Source organism: Pleurodeles waltl, chromosome 3_1 (genome assembly GCF_031143425.1).
Source record: "Pleurodeles waltl isolate 20211129_DDA chromosome 3_1, aPleWal1.hap1.20221129, whole genome shotgun sequence".
Classification (NCBI taxonomy): Eukaryota; Metazoa; Chordata; class Amphibia; order Caudata; family Salamandridae; genus Pleurodeles; species Pleurodeles waltl.
In genome coordinates, this window is record NC_090440.1 from 812,127,125 (window position 1) to 812,147,559 (window position 20,435).

Below are 20,435 nucleotides of genomic sequence, written 5' to 3' on the forward strand. Positions count from 1 at the left end.
GAAAACAGTGTTACCCACAAGACAATAGAGACAATGGCAGGCACTGGCTAACCCATTGTCCTATGCAGTATACTGCATAGGGCAACTGCTTTTGTCATGAGTTTTCATAATAAACTGATCCAGCCTATAACGTTGAACAATAGCTTGTCACCATAACCAACTCAAGCTGTCAGACAAGTTAATTGTTAAAAAAAAAAAAAAAACTTTTTCCTGCTGAAGCATACTAGGTCTGTTTAATACGAATCTGTACTGAGAAATCTACATTTGGCCTGAGACAGCACCCCTCTTTCGTTAGCACATTTTAAAAGTACTTTTTGTTAATCACAATGTTAACCAACAGGTGAACTGCCGAGCCGCATCTAAAAAGGTCAACTTCCAAAACATGTGGGATCTCATTATTACTTGTTCAAAATGCTCTGTTAGTCAATGCAACTCCATTGGTTAAACACAAATAAATGATATGCTCTGATTCTGGACTTGAAGCCTCTTCTGTTAACTTTAAAGGCAGATGTGGATATAATAAAACAATGTTGGCCGGCCCATTGTTACCAGGACTTCTTAACCTTTCAAGAGTAATAGGTCATGGGGCAGTTTTTGATTTCTGAAAATGGCGGACATAACACCTTCCCTAGATTTGATTTGATTGGGTCCAACTTTCTGAATGGGAAAAAAATGAGTCTGTAAAGAAATGACTCCCTGTTGCAGTTAACCCCCACTTTTTGCCTGATACTGATGCTGACTTGACTGAGAAGTGTACTGGAATCCTGCTAACCAGGCCCCAGCACCAGTGTTCTTTCACCTAAAATGTACCATTGTCTCCACAATTGGCACAACCCTGGCACCCAGGTAAGTCCCTTGTAACGGGTACCCCTAGTACCAAGGGCCCTGATGCCAGGGAAGGTCTCTAAGGGCTGCAGCATGTCTTATGCCACCCTAGGGACCCCTCACTCAGCACAGACACACTGCTTGCCAGCTTGTGTGTGCTGGTGGGGAGAAAATGACCAAGTCGACATGGCACTCCCCTGTGGCATAGGTAAGTCATAGGCATAGGCAAGTCACCCCACTAGCAGGCCTTACAGCCCTAAGGCAGGGTGCACTATACCACAGGTGAGGGCATAGGTGCATGAGCACTATGCCCCTACAGTGTCTAAGCAAAACCTTAGACATTGTAAGTGCAGGGTAGCCATAAGAGTATATGGTCTGGGAGTGTCAAAAACGAACTCCACAGCTCCAGAATGGCTACACTGAATACTGGGAAGTTTGGTACCAAACTTCTCAGAATAATGAACCCACACTGATGCCAGTGTTGGATTTATTAAAAAATGCACACAGAGGGCATCTTAGAGATGCCCCCTGTATTTTACCCAATTGTTCAGTGCAGGACTGACTGGTCTGTGCCAGCCTACTGCTGAGAGACGCGTTTCGGACCCCATGTGGTGAGAGCCTTTGTGCTCTCTGAGGACAGAAACAAAGCCTGCTCTGGGTGGAGGTGCTTCACACATCCCCCCTGCAGGAACTGTAACACCTAGCAGTGAGCCTCAAAGGCTCAGGCTTCGTGTTACAATGCCCCAGGGCACTCCAGCTAGTGGAGATGCCCGCCCCCTGGACACAGCCCCCACTTTTGGCGACAAGTCCAGGAGAGATAATGAGAAAAACAAGGAGGAGTCACTGGCCAGTCAGGACAACCCCTAAGGTGTCCTGAGCTGAGGTGACTGACTTTTAGAAATCCTCCATCTTGCAGATGGAGGATTCCCCCAATAGGATTAGGGATGTGCCCCCCTCCCCTCAGGGAGGAGGCACAAAGAGGGTGAAGCCACCCTCAAGGACAGTAGCCATTGGCTACTGCCCTCCCAGACCTAAACACACTCCTAAATTCAGTATTTAGGGGCTCCCCAGAACCTAGGAAAGCAGATTCCTGCAACCTAAGAAGAAGAGGACTGCTAAGCTGAAAAACCCTGCAGAGAAGACGGAGACACCAACTGCTTTGGCCCCAGCTCTAACGGCCTGTCTCCCCACTTCTAAAGACACTGCTCCAGCGACGCTTTCCACAGGGACCAGCGACCTCTGATGCCTCACAGGACTGCCCTGCATCTAGAAGGACCAAGAACTCCCGAGGACAGCGGCTCTGTTCACCAAAGACTGCAACTTTGCAACAAAGAAGCAACTTTGAAACAACTTGAGTTTCCCGCCGGAAGCGTGAGACTTGACACACTGCACCCGACGCCCCCGGCTCGACTTGTGGAGAACGATCACTTCAGGGAGGACTCCCTGGCGACTGCGAGACCGTGAGTAGCCAGAGTTGCCCCCCCGAGCCCCCACAGCGACGCCTGCAGAGGGAATCCCGAGGCTCCCCCTGACCACGATTCCTGCTTCTAAGAACCCAACGCCTGGTAGGGACACAGCACCCGCAGCCCCCAGGACCTGAAGGATCAGACCTCCAGTGCAGGAGCGACCCCCAGGTGGCCCTCTCCCTTGCCCAGGTGGTGGCTACCCCGAGGAGCCCCCCCTTGCCTGCATCGCTGTAGAGACCCCTTGGTCCCCCATTGCTTTCTATTACAAACCCGACGCTTGTTTGCACACTGCACCCGTCCGCCCCGTGCCGCTGAGGGTGTACTTTCTGTGTGGACTTGTGTCCCCCCCCGGGGCCCTACAAAACCCCCCTGGTCTGCCCTCCGAAGACGCGGGTACTTACCTGCTGGCAGACTGGAACCGGGGCTCCCCTTCTCCATTGAAGCCTTTGCGTTTTGGACACCACTTTGACCTCTGCACCTGACCGGCCCTGAGCTGCTGGAGTAGGTAACTTTGGGGTTGTTCTGAACCCCCAACGGTGGGCTAACTTGGACCCAAACTTGAACCCCGTAGGTGGTTTACTTACCTGCAAAAACTAACAAACTCTTACTCCCCCCAGGAACTGTTGAAAATTGCACTAAGTGTCTAGTTTAAAAAAAGCTATATGTGATTTATGTGAAAAATGTATATGCTATTTTGCTAATTCAAAGTTCCTAAAGTACCTACTTGAAATACCTTTCATTTGAAGTATTACATGTAAATCTTGAACGTGTGGTTCTTAAAATAAACTAAGAAAATATATTTTTCTAAACAAAAACCTATTGGCCTGGAATTGTCTCCGAGTGTGTGTTCCACATTTATTGCCTGTGTGTGTACAACAAATGCTTAACACTACTTCTTTGATAAGCCTACTGCTCGACCACACTACCACAAAATAGAGCATTAGAATTATCTCTTTTTGCCACTATCTTACCTCTAAGGGGAACCCTTGGACTCTGTGCATACTATTCCTTACTTTGAAATAGTGCATACAGAGCCAACTTCCTATAGAGTCAAACTGTGTATTTTACAGAAACTTTTTCCCATAAATTGGTTAACAAATAACAGGCTTTGAAAGGGCTCTAGATGTATTCCAGTACTTCCATGGTGTGGCAGCTAAGCCTGACCCTTCCAAATAGAGCCACAGGTGTGACATTTTATCATAATGGAGCAGGTTTGCCTACCCAAAGATGATTTTGTCCCAGTCTTTCCCTCTCTCTGTCTCAACATGGGTCTCTCTGACTCTAACAGTCTCTCCCCAAATATCCCTGTGCTTCCTATTCTTTCTCTCTAAGACTTGTTGGCTCACCTACTCTTACTACCTTTTTTTCTCTCTCCTTGTATTTCTAGGTCTTACAGTCTTATAGTTTATTCCACTCAATGCTTGCCTTTCCCAGTCGTTCGGTCTTTACAGAGGCAGCAAGCATTTAGGTCCAATCAAAGTCAGTTATACGGCAGCCTTTTTGGAAAGTGGTCATACTGTCTCTTTTGAATTATAGCTACCATACTCGCAGCTGGGAAGTGTCGCACTTAAAATTATATTGGACCTATTGTGACGGTATGGAAATTACTTGAGTTTTGGTAGACCTGCTAGTTTACCCTCTAGAGCAAGTACAATGTACGCTTTTAGGATGAGTGATAATCGACTTGCTCCTTTCAGGAAATCTGCAATGCTTTTGGTGGGACAGTTACAACACTACTTAGCAAGTTTCAGCAGTTTGAATGGAACAGGAAAATGAAATCAGTATTGCTTTGTTCCCTTAATTCAAAACCATTAAACAGGTCACTGACCAGCAAAGCTGCCATATTCTTGGCAGAACACTTCCCAAGAGATACTATCGGTTTAGCAAGGCACCACATGCACTGTAGAATCTATCCATGATTGGCAGTAGTTCATGTGAATACTTGATGAAAATGATAAATGATGGTTTGGCCACCAAACCCTTAACAAATAAACATGAAAATGTTGCATTTTTGGTTAAGACTGCTCATAAAATGATATGCATATGTTTGATGGAATCCACTGACACGCTGATGATTCAAGACAAAATGATTGCATTTCCAAATCTGTAAATACAGTAGATACTGGCGTGACCATTAGCACTTCTCACTTAATCCCTTACCTAATCTTAAAGAGATCTCTGAAACCCATCTGCTGTCCAAACGTATACGGTCTCCAAAAACAGAGCCAGCACTGCTGAATGAGGCTGTAAAATCTGTCTTGCTTAGATTTGCACTGCCTGCAGCTGTGACCTCAATGAGATTCTCAGTCACGACATAACTGAAAATCTACTTTGAAGGGGCAGGATGATTTAAAAAATGGAAATAACCGTCCTGGCAACTGAAAAAGCAACATTGCATATTCACAACTGCATTTATCACCTATTTTTTGTTGTTGTATGCTATAAATGCATCATTTTGATACCTTTTCATTAAAATTGACTACGATGATACAACACAGCACATCTCCAACACCCCTGCAGAGCGTAAGGCGCATCTATAATACCCCTAAGGTTTGGAATGTCATGAGCTAGATCAGAGACTATGGCTTTTTTTTTTTATTTTATTTTTTTTTAATCACAATTACAATAAAAATGTGCTGTAAAGTGCACTATTTGATTCAGTTTTTCAGAATTTCTCTGGGGAACCCACTCTGCCCGATACTCATGCATATCCCTCTAAAGAATATCAGGATCACTGAAATCGATAGGCACGTAGTGTTCCTCACTTCTTTCAAGGATTAGCAGTGGTACAAATTTTAAGTATGTGCTCTTCCTTGCAGAGAGAGGGGACAAAGCTGTAGTGCAATGCCCAATACCCTACAAGACACCACTGCTGCTAGATTAACATCTACAATTACCAAACACCACACTTCTAAAAACTGAGATTAATTGTTTCACTGCCAGAGCTACTGCATATTCCAATTCATTTTATGATGTATATATGTATCATTAGGTCGGTGGAAGGGTGCCAAAAGAGTCAGGGCTCAAATGATAAGGGCAGCGAGCTGTGCTCGGCAAGAAGTAAACTGAATTCACTGGGATTAATTCAGGTTGCAAAAATATGTTTGTGGAACAGCCGTAGGGTTTGTTCAGCAACTACACGTATGTTGGGGTCAGTACATTTAGCAAAGGTACAACCTTTTCACTTTTCTAGCATCACTGGATTTTGATTTTAATAGCTTTAGCCACTGAACTCAAGGCAGTTCAAGGCACCAGCAATTTGACACAGTTCTAAGGGAAAAAGAAAAACATTTCTGTTCTGCAAAACCGCATGGTGATACAAGATGTGCTGCAAGTTATGATACTTCCTGGCATGTCCACTACTGCAGTAGCTCATTGGTATTAAGCATAAGTAGTTCAATCAGTATTATGAATAAATATCCTAACGACCCAAAATAAACTATGCCATCCCGTGGTTTCAGCATAAATATACCCCGTTTATACTTTGTTAGATAAGATTTGTTATTCAGTTCAGATAAAAATGTGTATATTCACCAACTAAGGAAACAGTGAAAATATGCTTTACTTTCTTTTAAAAAAAGATTAACAAAAACAGTTCAAGAAAAACATTTATTGCACGGTTTACATAACAAAAAATGTAATACGCAGGTCAAAGGGAACGTGACTAATTGATGCATTTATTTGCAAATTGAGAAATGGTCTTCAAAAATAAAGGTTGCGATATCATTTAATTACAGTTGTCAGTGGTAGGATACTTTCTTCTGATACCACGACTGTGGACTGAAGATTAGTGCTCCATTGGTTCCTCTGCCTTCTCTACGACTTCTTCAGCAGGTTGTGCGACCTTAAGCATAAAAAAATAAGACATTTCTATTAAAACTAAAATATTTATAATTATACATTTAAAGTAGTTCATATTTAACAGGCGGAAATAGCTTTCAACATATGCCTAACAGTCTCATAGATACTGCAACCTTTAAGCATGCAATACTATAATGCTGCATCTTCACTCGTTGTGGAGTCAGCCAACTGAACCTGTGAGAATGAGGGTAAAGCTCTTCCCGCATTTCCTGGGGAACAGAAAATGGTAAGCCTGCGGGACAGAACATGGAGGCAGATTATGAAGCATCAGAAGTCCTGAAAAAACGTAATGAAACTTCCTAGAAACGTACATTTGCATAGCCAAATGTGTACATTGATCCAGAGCTCAAAACAGTCAAACAAAACACATAATAAATCACTGCCCAGCCAGTGCTGAGTCTTTTAGTAAAAAATAAAGTACTTTAATATCACAGCGCAAAACGGATTAACATACAATCATATAGGGGCACAAATAAAAGGTAAGCTATCGTCCCCAAGGGATCTTGACCCTTTCTTTAAATCTATGATGACCTTAATATCTATTGTGACTTCCCATGGTCAGGCAAGATAATGCACAAATGAAAGTTCACCAAGCCATCACCACATTAGCATCTGGTAGGTCAGTCTGGATAGTGCTTAAGCCCAAAGAGTTATTGATGCCAAGGTCTCTCTTCTAAGTGCAGCAGGCACTGAATGGTGATAGTCGGGGAACACTGTTAAGGGTCACTCATCCACAGAGGCATTCCTGCTTCTCACTCGGACCTGTTAAGGGACTCTGCACTGCAAGACGGTTTGACTGTTGCTTGTCTACAGAAGTTGGGGATGTCTGGTCCGAGGCAAGTCCCCCACTTCGGTAGCAACAATGGCTCCTCTTGGAAAGACTCAAACATCTGAAGTGGCCAGACAAGCCACAAGCATGCTGTTGTTTGGCTTAAAGTTTCTTTACTGTTTTTTTTTTTTGTTCCATTTGTATACTCATTTTATAGAGTGAGGATGGTTCTGGAAACGGTTTGGGTGGCTGCCTACAAATGATATTTTCTAGCTGTTGTGCAGAGAAAGCATTTGTGAAAGGTGAAAGCTCTTGAAGCAGGTAGTGATGATGCTGGCTCTAGGCAGGAGAACCCAAAATATGGGCTCAATGAAGTGTGATTTCTCTTCACTTGTCTTTCACTTGTCTTTCATCAGTTTTCCTGAGGTAGCAATCAGAAAGAAAACAAGGAGGGACAAACGTATAGATACATACCAACACGTCAGACAAGCAGCGCATGCGCGCTGCTATGCTTGACCTAAAAAGGGCAGGCCTTGCAGAGAAACTTCACCTCCTTCAATAACAGGAACTGCTGACTCAGCCCCCTCTGAAAATCTGATCAGCATTTCCTTGCTAAAAGGTATTCGAGCGATTTGCTAGAGATGGTGCAGTCTCCATTTTTCCCACTTCAGTGTCTGGAACTCTACCTTCTAGTAAGGGAAAGGCAGGCAATGTACTTCCACCATCAGAAAAACTGAATCCATCTTCAATCGTGTGCCAAGCCATGCTAAGCCAGCAGCCATCCAAAACTGAGTCTGTGCGAACATACTCTCAATGCACACAGGCTGCCCCAGCAAATTATTGGCTACTCATGCAAAATCTACATGCAAACAGAATGTCACTGCAAAATGCTGGGTGCCAAACTGAAGGGGAAATTTTAAGTCGGTCTTACTCCTCTGACACAGAAAAAAGTATGTTTCGGAAAACTAACTGATTAAAAAAAATAACACTGCTGCCTCCACTTCAAGTCAACTACCCAGAACATGGGCAGTAGTCCTAAAAAAAAAAAGACCAAGTTTGGTGTGCCCTCCAGGTTTACAGAACCAATCCTGGATTTTGGCATTATTGTGGACTGGCTTAGCCCTCAGGGGGGTTGCTATATTGGCCTATTAGCTGGGCTGGCAAAAAGTTATGATATATTTACATGCAGTTGCATCACTTAGGGTAGGGTTGCACAGCTCTATGCAATGCATGGAAAACTGCCATCCCAAAATTGGCCTTCAGAGGATTTAAAGGAATCTACGTCGAAGGAACTGGATAGGTAAGAGATTTAGTGGAATGCCTAATCTTTCGATTTCCATTAGTCTTTACGGTTTGCATCATAACCATAACATCCCTTGAATGGAGATCTTCTTTAGGGAATTTTATTAATACTTTTTCTTTTTTTAAACCTAAGTGATTATATGATCTTGGTAGACAACTAAAAGACACCTTTAACCAAGGATATTTCATGGAGTCTTGTTTGTTTTATAATTAAAGATTCACTGTTTGCCCAGTACTGCTACTTGCAGGCAACTGCCAACATTGATGTCCAGAAGATACAGGTCAATCATCAACCTTGCGCCTGTGCTAACTCCTACCCTTATTATTCGCCAGGTATGGCAACTGGCCATAAAGATACTGGACATATGATATGGCACTTGGCCAAGGAAGGTACAAAGCCCCATGCCTGCAGTTTGTCAGACTACAAGGCTTGTCTGTTTAAATTTAAGACTATTCCTATCTTCAAGGGATTAATGAAGTGCATTTTTGTTGACTAGATCTGGACATTCATTTACTAGAAAGGAGGACATTTGTTTTGGCTCAGTTGGAAGTATTCAGGACCCATAATGAAACATTTTTAACCAATACTCTAAGCAGTCTTTAAGTGGTTAGAATTATGGTATCCAGGGGGGAGTGGCCGGGCCACGAAGTAAGATGGCTGCCTAGAGAGTGAGCTCCGGGCCGGGGCGATGCCGGGGAGGTGACGGGGGTGCGGAGACAGCCGGAGTGACTACCTTACCCGGCGCTGACCCCTTCTGCTGCCGTGGCCCTGATTTGCGCCAGGGGAGTCCGCAGACGCGAGCCTGTGGACCCGTGACTCGCGACTCTCCCTCAGATGAGAAGGCCTGCCCGGGGGGCGGAGTCGCGTTACTCTGACGCCGCGGCCGACTCGTCTGCAACGGCGACAAGGCAGCCCAGAGAGCCTTCTGAATCTCCAGACCTCCGACCCCCGGTAGGGAGACCTGTTGGAGCACCGGGGGCCCTCCGGCAGACGACGCAAGGATGAGGGCCTTACCGGAGAGGTGGGGCAGCGCCCTCGGAGCCTGAAGCGGAGGACATCACCGGCTGACAAGATACGGCTCCCCTCTTCTCAGCGCTGACAGGGGACACCGTGCCACCTTCCCGATCACCTTTCAGTGGGACATTGCGCTTATACCCTCCTCCTCCCCTTGCAATAAAGAAGAAAGAAAGAAGGAAAGAAAAAAGAAGAAGAAAAGAGAAAAAGGAGAGAGAGGAGGAGAAAGAGGGACAGGGGGAGGGAGAGAAAGGGGGAGAACAGAAGGAGCCGAAGGAGTGGAGGGACAGGAGGGTGAAGGAGAGATGAGAAAGGACAGGTAAAGCTACCACCACCCGGAGAGGGGCAAACACCCTGCATCCCTCTCTCCGCAGGACAAGTAGGAGGGAGACGTGGAGGGAAGGGGCAAGGCAATAAAATAATAAATAAGAAAGAAAAAGGAGGAAAGTAAACAAAAAAAAAGGGGACAGAGGACAAAAGGAGAGAAACAAAAAATGACCAACGTAAAGATGGAACAATAATAAAGGAAAGAGGCAAAAAGTCACGAAAAAGGAAACTACACAAGGGGCAGAAAACTCAAGCTATCATGCCGAGGCGGGCTCCATTACCACCTACCTCTTCCCTCCCACCCAGGTCGCCCAGGCATAGGAGCAGGAGCTAACGCCTTCACCACAATACACACGTGCCAGGGGGACACCAGCGACTACAGGAGGGATGCCCAGAAATACATACTCTCAACCATGATGGACCGCTGGCAAAAGATCTGAAGGACGCGCGTACCCCCCCTGCAACTCACCCTAATCGCAGGAGAGCCCTACACAGCAAATAGAGGACACAGCCTCCACAACACTCTGGGCTACAACAGGCCCTACACTGGCCCTACTATTGCAGAGCCCCCATTGCTATAACTTCCCCCCCCACCTGAGGAGAACAGCAGACTGCCACGCCTCGCAACAGCCACTAGGTTGGTACAAATAAAGGGGGAAAAAGGAATGAGGAGAAAAATAAGCAGACGGGAACAGATAAAAAAAAAATGATAAAAAAAGGAGGGACTGAACAGAAACGGGAAGTGGCTAACTTTGAAAACACACACCCCTATCGGACCCCGAGGAAGGAAGGCCTGGGCTTTAACTGGGCAGTCCCTGCAGACCGTTAAGGCGATGCCCAGTAGCAAACCGGCACAACAACTATTATTCTCAGTAGCGCTCCATCACAGGTACCCAACTCCTACGACGACAGGCCCTCACGAATTGCCACCCCCAACTGAGCCCATCATGATGTCAGACGAGGAACACTCCACAACCATGGAACGGATACTACACGAGATCACCACTGTCAGTCGTCGCATAGAGGGAATCGACGGCTCTATAACTTCACTAACACTGGAGACCAAATCCATGCGATCAGACATTGCATGCTTCCAGTCCAGGGTGACGGGACTGGAACAACGCATGGGATCACTTGAAGCGCAGGCTACTGCGTCCCAGGACCGAGACCAAGACCTCCTCTACCTTAGGAGTAAGCTAACGGACATGGAGGACAGAAGTCGGAGAGATAACATCTGCCTACTTGGGATCCCGGAAAACGAAGAAGGCACAGATATGCAGGCCTTTCTGAGCTCTACTCTCTCAAAACTGACCTCACTGGATTTTGACCCACCGCTAGAATTCCAACGGGCACACAGAGTAGGCCCGAAACGCTCCGACAAATCCTCAAGGCCTCGACCAATCATTGCATGCCTACTACGGCATAACCAAACCCGTCAAATACTCCAAACGGCGCATAGCCATGGACCTTTCTGGGTAGATCAGAATGACATCCGAATAACCGCCAACTATTCCAAAGAGACCAATGAACGCAGAAAGGTCTTTCTAGCTCTACGACCCCGGCTCCGTCAACTGGAGATGAAATATGATCTTTTTTGACCCTGCAAGAATGTGGGTCACCAAAAACGGAGTAGCCAAGGATTTCTATGATCCCGAAGAATTGAGACTCTTTCATGACTCTTTCCAACTCCAACCTATGGATTCTACCAACTCAAATCGCCCGCAAGATATTTCAGGGGATAATGAAGGCAACTGAACTTTCCCCCCAGGAATGGAGAAAGCAAGTATGGCCCTACATGACACTGATACCTGTCAAAGGGGCAGGGACTTGGAGAGACTAGCCAGATCACACGATGATAGGGGCCAGGTCTTACATGCCATGGCAGCCCACACTCAGCTATCGGAAAGAGACAAATCCTGCTCCACTTTAAAACCAACAACTGTATCTCCTTGAGAAGGCGACTCGATACCGTGCATATGTGAGACAATTGCCTGAACATTGATACACAGCCGCCGTCGACCCCAAGGACGGATGAGTACCTATTCAGACCCTATATTTGAATCTTTCTCATAACTGTTTATGGTCGTTGGTGTCATTGTTAAAATTAGGCGGTTGATAGGCCAGAGTTCTTCTCCACAACTTAATATAAGACCTCATGATGTGACAACATCAGGTAAACTGTAAATTGTTTCTAGTGAAAGATAGGGTACACATACCAGCGTCTGGAGTAGATTTCACGGACTCCCACAGGCCACATAAGAATCAAGACCTGGCCTTATAGTTATAGTCTTACACAGGCGCTGTCAAATACCTATCAAATAAACTGATGCGCCTCCACCGCACTACAGAATACCCCATAGTAGCAAACAATACGGCACAAACTAAACCTGCTCCAACATGTGTCACACAAGGTTAACACCGACACCAGAGCTAACTAACCCCCATAGTTATCCTAGGGGCCAAGATCAGACCAAATAAAATTATACTAACCTAAACTTTGTGATACACAACCCAATGTACATTAGTACCTTTTCTAATACAATGCTACAAACCACGGTATCATAAATTGTTAATAACCTCTGCTGAGCATACGTACTCATCCCCAGACTAATTACCGCTGATATCCGCAACCTCCACACAGGATAGGAAGATCATGATTGTATCACATGTTAAACTAGCAAACAGACAATATCTGAATATACTCCACTTTATAGTATTATGATGTAATAACGTATTTACAGTGAAGTGAGACACACACCGCCCACTCATTGCCCAGGAGGTGGCCGCTCTCACTATTTACTCTACGATTAATCGCCTGCCATTCAGTTTAACAGTCAATCATATAACAGTATGACAAGGTATTATGATATATTATGTTATTAGAATTAGCAGGTTACAGTAATGTTGTATTATGTGGTACAGTGACGCTATAGATGAAATGAAGTATTCAGGATGTATTATACCTGCACCTCTTTGTATCTTCGTCTGAACCAGAACTACATTGCCCCACCCACCCTCTCCCTCCCCCGCTCCAACCTCCCCCGCTCCAACCTCCCCTCCCTACCTTCTTTCTATCTACCCTGTCATTACCTCATACTCCCACAATATATCCTCAACTCCCTGCATCAACCCCCTTCTTCCCCTGCTTCACCAAATCACTCCCACAACCTATAATCCCATACAACAGTATTACCCAGGCGCGGTGACTACCCTCTATCTCAAAACTGTAAACACCTGAATCGCGCAAACATCTCGCTTGTCATTATTCGTCGCCGAGCAGACCCGTCCCCATACACAACCACGAAACTCCCACCCTCCCTATCATCGTCACATTGACACGACGCTACCCCTTCAGCAAATCAAACCAAACCAAATCAAACCAAACCAAACCAAATCAAGCCGAATCAAATTAAACCAAACCACCAATACCCTGTGGACTAGGTCCCTGTCCACTACCTAATCCTATCCTCACCCAAGATGTCAAACCTTGATCATTGTCATGGCCACTAATCCCCCCCCTCCAAAATATACTTGGGAGCCCGTGTGGCCCCCCCCCCCCCTGAAACCCGCGCAATCTCTTTTTTCCTCTCTTGCCTTAAATCGAAGCAGACGGCACGAGAGTTCTGAGAGGAACCGGACCTGCAGTTTACAGATCTAACCACAGAGGCTGGATCCCTAGCCTCCCCATCCCATTCTTCTGTATCTCCTCTTTCAGCATGTTATTTTATCCCATATACTGCTTTTCACACCCCCCTTTCTCTTTTCTCTTCTCTGCATTCCCTTTCGGCTTCCCACTATCTATTCTATCCTCTCTCCTTTTGCCCCCCCCTCTCCTCTTCTAGAGAGAACACCCAGCCCCCGCCAGCTGCCCCTCCCCTTTCCCAAGCCATCATACTATAACTAACAAACACACCCCCAACCCTAAACCTAACAGCTGAGATAGCCCCCCCTCCCCTCCCACCAGTACCACCCCTGGAACTGGTGCGGTTCTACACTACCACCCAGAATGTCAGGGAACCCCCCCACCCCCCGAGCGACACGTCCGCTACGGATTCTCTTCTGGAATGTACATGGCATGACGAGCTATGTTAAACGGAAAAATATACTGTCATACCTTCAATCTAAAAGAGCCGATATTGCCCTGCTTCAATAAACTCACTTAGACATCCTTGAATCCAGTAAACTTAGCTGCTGCCCAATAGACCAAGAGACTGGGAATAGCACGCCTCGCAAATGCGGGGTAGCGATACTAATGCGTAAATCCCTCCCGATCACAATCATTAAAATGTGGAACGACACGGAGGGAAGATATATATTCGCTAAATTAAAAATAGGAAATACCTTCCTATGCGTGGGCTCTGTTTACGAACCAACCAGCACAAAGCGCCCATTCTTCCTACAACTAAAGCGGCACCGGACCGAAATCGGAACTACCCGCTATATAATTGGGGGGACTGGAATCTCACCCAAGATACCATATTGGACAGGACAGGTCCTATTGATGTAGGCAATAATCATGATAGGGCACTACTGTCAGACCTAACCACGTATGCCGGCCTAGTTGACTGCTGGAGAATACAACACCCGAAAGATAAGGAATATACTTATCTATCATCTGTCCACAGTACCCAATCACACCTGGACTATTTCATCATATCACACACTGTATCCCCTAAATGCTAGACACCTGCATCCTAGATAGCGGTCTCTCAGACCACTCTGATACTACTTCGGATCCAGACAGGTCAGCTCCGACCGAGAGAGGCTGCCTCTACCTTCCCGGCCATAACATCCTCCTCAGGAGCGGTACTGACCCGCCCGCAAGACATTGTGAACGAATTTGCCACGTACTACCGACATCTCTATACCCCTAAAATATCGACTGATCATACACAGACAGAGGCATTCCTTAACACGGCCAACCTGTCTTGTCTGTCGGAGGAAGGTCGAGCCCTTCTAGAAGGCGATATAAGCAGGGAAGAAATAACGCAAGTTATCGCAAACCTCCCCTACCATAAATCTCCGGGAGAGGACGGATTCCCTGTGGAATTTTATAGATGGGCCGGGGAAGAGGCAATCACAGTAGTGCACGAGGCACTTACGGAAGCATGTCAGGAAGGCTCCTTGGGTGCTCTGTCCAACAGGGCCACGATTGTTGTCCTACCTAAGCCAGGGAGGGACTCTCTACTCTGTGGCAGCTATCGTCCCATCTCCCTTCTGAACGGAGACGTTAAACTCCTAGCCAGCATCTTAGCAGCACACTTACGTAAGGTGATACGCCCCTGATCCATAAAACCCAGGTGGGGTTCGTTCCGGGTCGCACGTCCAGAAACCATATGCGTAACCACTGCCATACCTTACTGGAATACCTACAACTACCAGAGGAAGCCCTAGCCGTATCTCTAGATCCGGAGAAAGCATTCAACCGTATCGAATGGTCCTACCCGTTTGCTACCATGAAGCACTTTGGCCTCGGAGAACAATTCATTTCCAAAGTCCGCCTATTGTCTGACCATCCCACGGCACAGGTTAATTGCGGGGGCTTTCTATCTGACCCATTCCCCATCGGAAGAGGCACTCGCCAGGGTTGCCCCCCTCTCACCGCTCCTATTCCTACTGCCCATGGAACACCTGGCAGCTACCATACGGAACTCCCAACAGATAAAAGGTATCTCTTTAACAGGGGGCTCATCCAAAATCTATCTCTACGCAGATGACATTTTGCTAACTTTTTCCGACCTTGAAAACTCCCTGCCATCACTACTCTCTACCATAGAAGGCTTTGCACCCGTATCCGGATATCAGGTAAACTGGGACAAGAGCGAAGCGCTACCATTATCCCGCATAACGGCGAGAGCTGCAATTCATGGCCTCCCATTTAAATGGACCCCGACTCGCCTTAAATACATAGGAACGTTTATCAATTGAGGCTTGGAACACATGGTCAGGGACAACATAGATCCTCATATATCCAGAATGAAGCAGGACTTCGCCAAGTGGTCACTATTGGGCCTGTCCATGTGGGGCAGGACGCAGGCGGTCAGAATGGTTACCCTCCCGCGCTTCACATATGTATTAGGCATGCTCTCTTTACTGGTATCCCTCTCCTCGCTCCGCCTGATCGATGCATCCATAAGAACCTTCGTCTGGGGCTCCTTACGCCCTAGGTTGAAACCTGCAACAATATTGGCACAACGACCCTATGGAGGTTTAGGCCTACCCTCAGTAGAACACTACTCATTAGCCTAATAACTGTCACAGCTAGCGTACACAATCCCAGATCCACCGCAATGGGTAGCCACAGATAAACTCCTAAGAGGTCAGCATACGGTGATGGGAGGGACATACACTGATCACCCCCACTTACCTAACCCCATCCTTATGGCCACAAACATAGCATGGCGTAGAGCTCACCGATTACTTGGTGTACACCCTTTCCTGCACGCCCAGGCCCCTATAGCAGGGAATAAAAGCATAAAAATAGAAGGAAACCTCCTCCGATGGCCCCAATGGATCGAGGCAAGTATCCATAACATATCTCAAATCATAGATGGAGATAGCTTTCGAACCTTTGCCTTCCTTCAGGAAGAGTTCGGCATACACAGTAACCAAGAGTGGCGATACATGCAGCTTAAGCATTCCTTCTTCTACCCCCTAGATCTCCCGCCTTGACAAACGCCCTAGACCTCGGGCCGAGTAACCAGATACTCCTCCTTTTTCCCTTATCCGACCAATGTCTGATTATTTAACTCATATAAGAAGAACCCATTCCCCAAATAAATCCATTTCAATCTGCATGCCCCTGTGGAGAACTCCTTGATAACTCCTCTCCTGGTGCTATCCTTCCTCATGGGCTAGAACCTTTACCTCATATCTTAACAATCTAGGCATATAGGCCATACTGTCCAACCCCTTGCGACAATTCACATCAGACATGGAATAATCAAACTACTTACGCATTAGCCTTGTTATTATGGATCCAAGGCCTCCGGTCCCTTTATTCATTTATCAATCCTCCCTTCAACCTCCCCCTTATCCCCTCTTAGCTTATACGATATCTTTATCTCCACCCCCCCCCCCCGATTAACCTCTCTCTTTGTTGTTTTTTTTTTCTTATATTCCTTCCCCTTAAATGTTTATTCACAATTTTTAAACCTATTATCCAGAATATTAGTCAGACTGCGTAAGTTTATATACCTATTGTGAAATCACTTGTTGTAAAAAAAAAAAAAAAAAAAAGGTTTTGAAGGTATATTTCTATATATTCTGTATCACCCTATATTCTTTAATAAAACAATTCAAACAGAAAAAAAAAAATGAAAAAAAAAAAAGAATTGTGGGTATCCAGAGTAGGTTTAACGGTAAGCGAGCCAGCCCACGTTTAATATTATAGAATGCAAATATTTCCAACGATCACTAGGTAATACAGGTGAATATAGATAAGATACAAGGTTCATCCTGAGCTACGTTTGCATGGATACAGTATGCCAAGTGTGGTTGATGCTTCAAGTATTTTTCTATATATGGATAATGAGATTCCTAACATAAAAGACCAAAAAGATTCAAATGCCACTGGGGGACTCACACTTGTGAGACAATACAATGGGGGTACTCCAAGGTACTAGATAGAAAGCATACTTGACTTTCAAGAATTCAAATCCAATCAACATGGCGAGGGAAATAAAGAAGGATATCTGTTGACATGGTTGATTCGGTTAATCACAAAAGCAGGTAGCCAAGTGCCTGTTAATGGCCCTAATAGAGCCCTAAGGCAGGGTGCATTATACTTAAGTGAGGACATATCTACATAAGATATGCGCCTGTGATGTCGAGTTCGATTACTAGATATTGTAAGTGAACATAGAAGCCATCTTAAGGTGTGTACTGGGCACTGGTCATTACAAGTTACCCTACTACAAAATGGCTTTACTGAAACCTATGGGGTTTGGTATCAAGCACCTCATCTTAATAAATCCATACTGATGTCAGTATTTGATTTTATTATGACATGCACCCAGAGGGCACCTTAAACCTACTAGTCTTCGACCAGCCTTCCACCACAGACAGGTTTCTGACCCTGCCCCTGATTTTGACAATGCCCAGGCAAGAGAAGAGACCACTAACAACATTGAGGAAGACCTTGTCAATGAAGATGAGCCTAACCACAGTGCTCTTTAGGAAGGTTTTCCTTCTAATACCCGAGAGGGAGGGCAACACATTAGAAACCTCTAACCTAAAACTGTTCCTAGAGTTAGGCCAGGCCCCTCCAAGCACACAGAAGAACTAGGAGATCCAGACCTGAAGCTGGAGGGACTAGCCAAAAGAGTAGCCCTTGAGGCCAAAATCCTGCTCACAAAAGGGCTGAGTTGGGTTTGGCACCCATGAATGGTGGCAGCAACAAAACAAACCGGAAGAGAAAGGAATCTTTTGACCCTAAAATCCCCATAGGGATTGTCCTCAAATATGTCGAAGTTGAGGTTATTACCAAATGATGTACTGCCTTTCAGAGGGCATGTAAAAATAAGAGGTTACATCAGAGACACTGGAGCTCTCTACTCTGGGAGTTTTTCCTCAGGCAACTGCAGTGATACACTCTTGACACTCTATAAGGAAGATGCTGGGTCCTACTGCATCATGAAGGATGCCCTAATTGAGGGCTTTAGACTCACCACTAAGTAGGACAGGATTATGTTCACAGAGACTCACAAAATCTCGAGTCAGACCTGGGTAGATTTTTTTTTTTTCACTTGTCAAAACTCTAGGTGGCTGGTTAAAAGTTAAGATGCAGGATTATGATGGCCTTTATAACCTGATCATGAAAGAACACTTTTTGACAAACTGTACATCAGACAAGTTACAACAGGATTTGGTAGATTCAGCGCTTTCCAGTCCCAGAGAGCTGACTTAGAAGTGTTTAGAATTTATTTTTCAGAGTCCTGGAACAACTTCAGCTCAAAGAAACTCTTGCATATTTAGATGTTATTCATGGATACTTTTGTTCATTTTAGAATAAGTTTGACATGCATAATTAAGGAAACTATGAAATTCTAATTTCTAGGCAATTCTTACATTGAGAGAGCAGCTAGCCTGATGTGGGTAGTGAAAATGACTGAATCATAAAGAGAGCAAAAGACTATCCACCTTGCTGAAGATGGGTCATGGGACAGAAGTTTTGAATTGCCTGATAGATACCAGATGTATTGACTAGACGTACACTTCAGAAAAAAACATTACATCAGTTGATTTGTGTCTCATAAGAGTGTGGTACCGAGCTTTGTGTTACACCAAGCAGGTCTCGAGAAATGGCTGATTTAAATATTTCCAATATAATTATACAGAAAGAATTTACACATTAAAAAAATAACACCTGGGTATCTGCCACAGGTGTGTACAACTGCCATATTCCTATGTATATACACTGCAAGGAAACTTATAAGAGGAGTATATAGGGCTGTAGAGTGTAATTGCAGAACCCTTCTGTCAGCAGATAGACAAAACAAGAGATCCGTTTTAAGGTTTAGACCCCTGCATCAACATTCATTTAACATTACCCAGAGCAAATGTCAAACATTTTAAACAAGATAAGCTCATACAAGCCTAATGAAATCTACATGAGATTGTATTAATTGGATAGAGTTTTTATTAATCTTTTTGCATGCAACAGTCGTTATTGGCCAAAAGGTGACTAAAGAAACTAAAGCAGAGTCAAGTACTGCAAAGTTGACTGAACATTAACTGAAGGATTTCAATGTTTTTTTTTTTAAATGGATAGGCAACCTTTCATCTAAATAAATTTGCAAAATGCTTTGCAAAATGGTAGCTCTGAATACAATCAGCTGGGAGAAATTGCCAAAACTCACAGTCCAGCCCGGTAAGAGAAACGTACTGTAAAGAAATGGCTCCCTGTTGCAGTTACCCCCCACTTTTTGCCTGATACTGATGCTGACTTGACTGAGAAGTGTGCTGGGACCCTGCTAACCAGGCCCCAGCACCAGTGTTCTTTCACCTAAAATGTACTTTTGATTCCACAATTGGCACACCCTGGCATCCAGGTAAGTCCCTTGTAACTGGTACCCCTGGTACCCCTGGTACCAAGGGCCCTGATGCCAGGGAAGGTCTCTAAGGGCTGCAGCATATCTTATGCCACCCTGGGGACCCCTCACTCAGCACAGACACACTGCTTTCCAGCTTGTGTGTGCTGATGAGAACAAAACGAGTAAGTCGACATGGCACTCCCCTCAGGGTGCCATGCCAACCTCACACTGCCTATGCAGTATAGATAAGTCACCCCTCTAGTAGGCCTTACAGCCCTAAGGCAGGGTGCACTATACCATAGGTGAGGGCATATGTGCATGAGCACTATGCCCCTACAGTGTCTAAGCAAAACCTTAGACATTGTAAGTGCAGGGTAGCCATAAGAGTATATGGGCTGGGAGTCTGTCAAAAAAGAACTCCACAGCTCCATAATGGCTACACTGAATACTGGGAAGTTTAGTATCAAACTTCTCAGAATAATAAACCCACACTGATGCCAGTGTTGGATTTATAAAAAAAAATGCACACAGAGGGCATCTTAGAGATACCCCCTGTATTTTACCCAATTGTTCAGTGCAGGACTGACTGGTCTGTGCCAGCCTGCTGCTGAGAGACGAGTTTCTGACCTCATGCGGTGAGAGCCTTTGTGCTCTCTGAGGACAGAAACAAAGCCTGCTCTGGGTGGAGGTGCTTCACACCTCCCCCCTGCAGGAACTGTAACACCTAGCAGTGAGCTTCAAAGGCTCAAGCTTCGTGTGACAATGCCCCAGGGCACTCCAGATAGTGGAGATGCCCGCCCCCTGGACACAGCCCCCACTTTTGGCGGCAAGTCCAG

General features: G+C 45.4%; 1 protein-coding gene across 1 annotated transcript in view; it reads right to left on the reverse strand.

Moving 5' to 3' along the window:
• Window positions 1–5,886: 5,886 nt before the first annotated feature.
• The window catches only part of PSMA1 (proteasome 20S subunit alpha 1), a 130,708-nt gene continuing 116,159 nt past the window's right edge, over window positions 5,887–20,435 (reverse strand). The window contains exon 10 of the mRNA XM_069223693.1: window positions 5,887–6,135. Coding sequence (XP_069079794.1) covers window positions 6,079–6,135 — 57 coding nt within the window. The 3' untranslated portion in view covers window positions 5,887–6,078. The remainder of the gene's footprint in view (window positions 6,136–20,435) is intronic.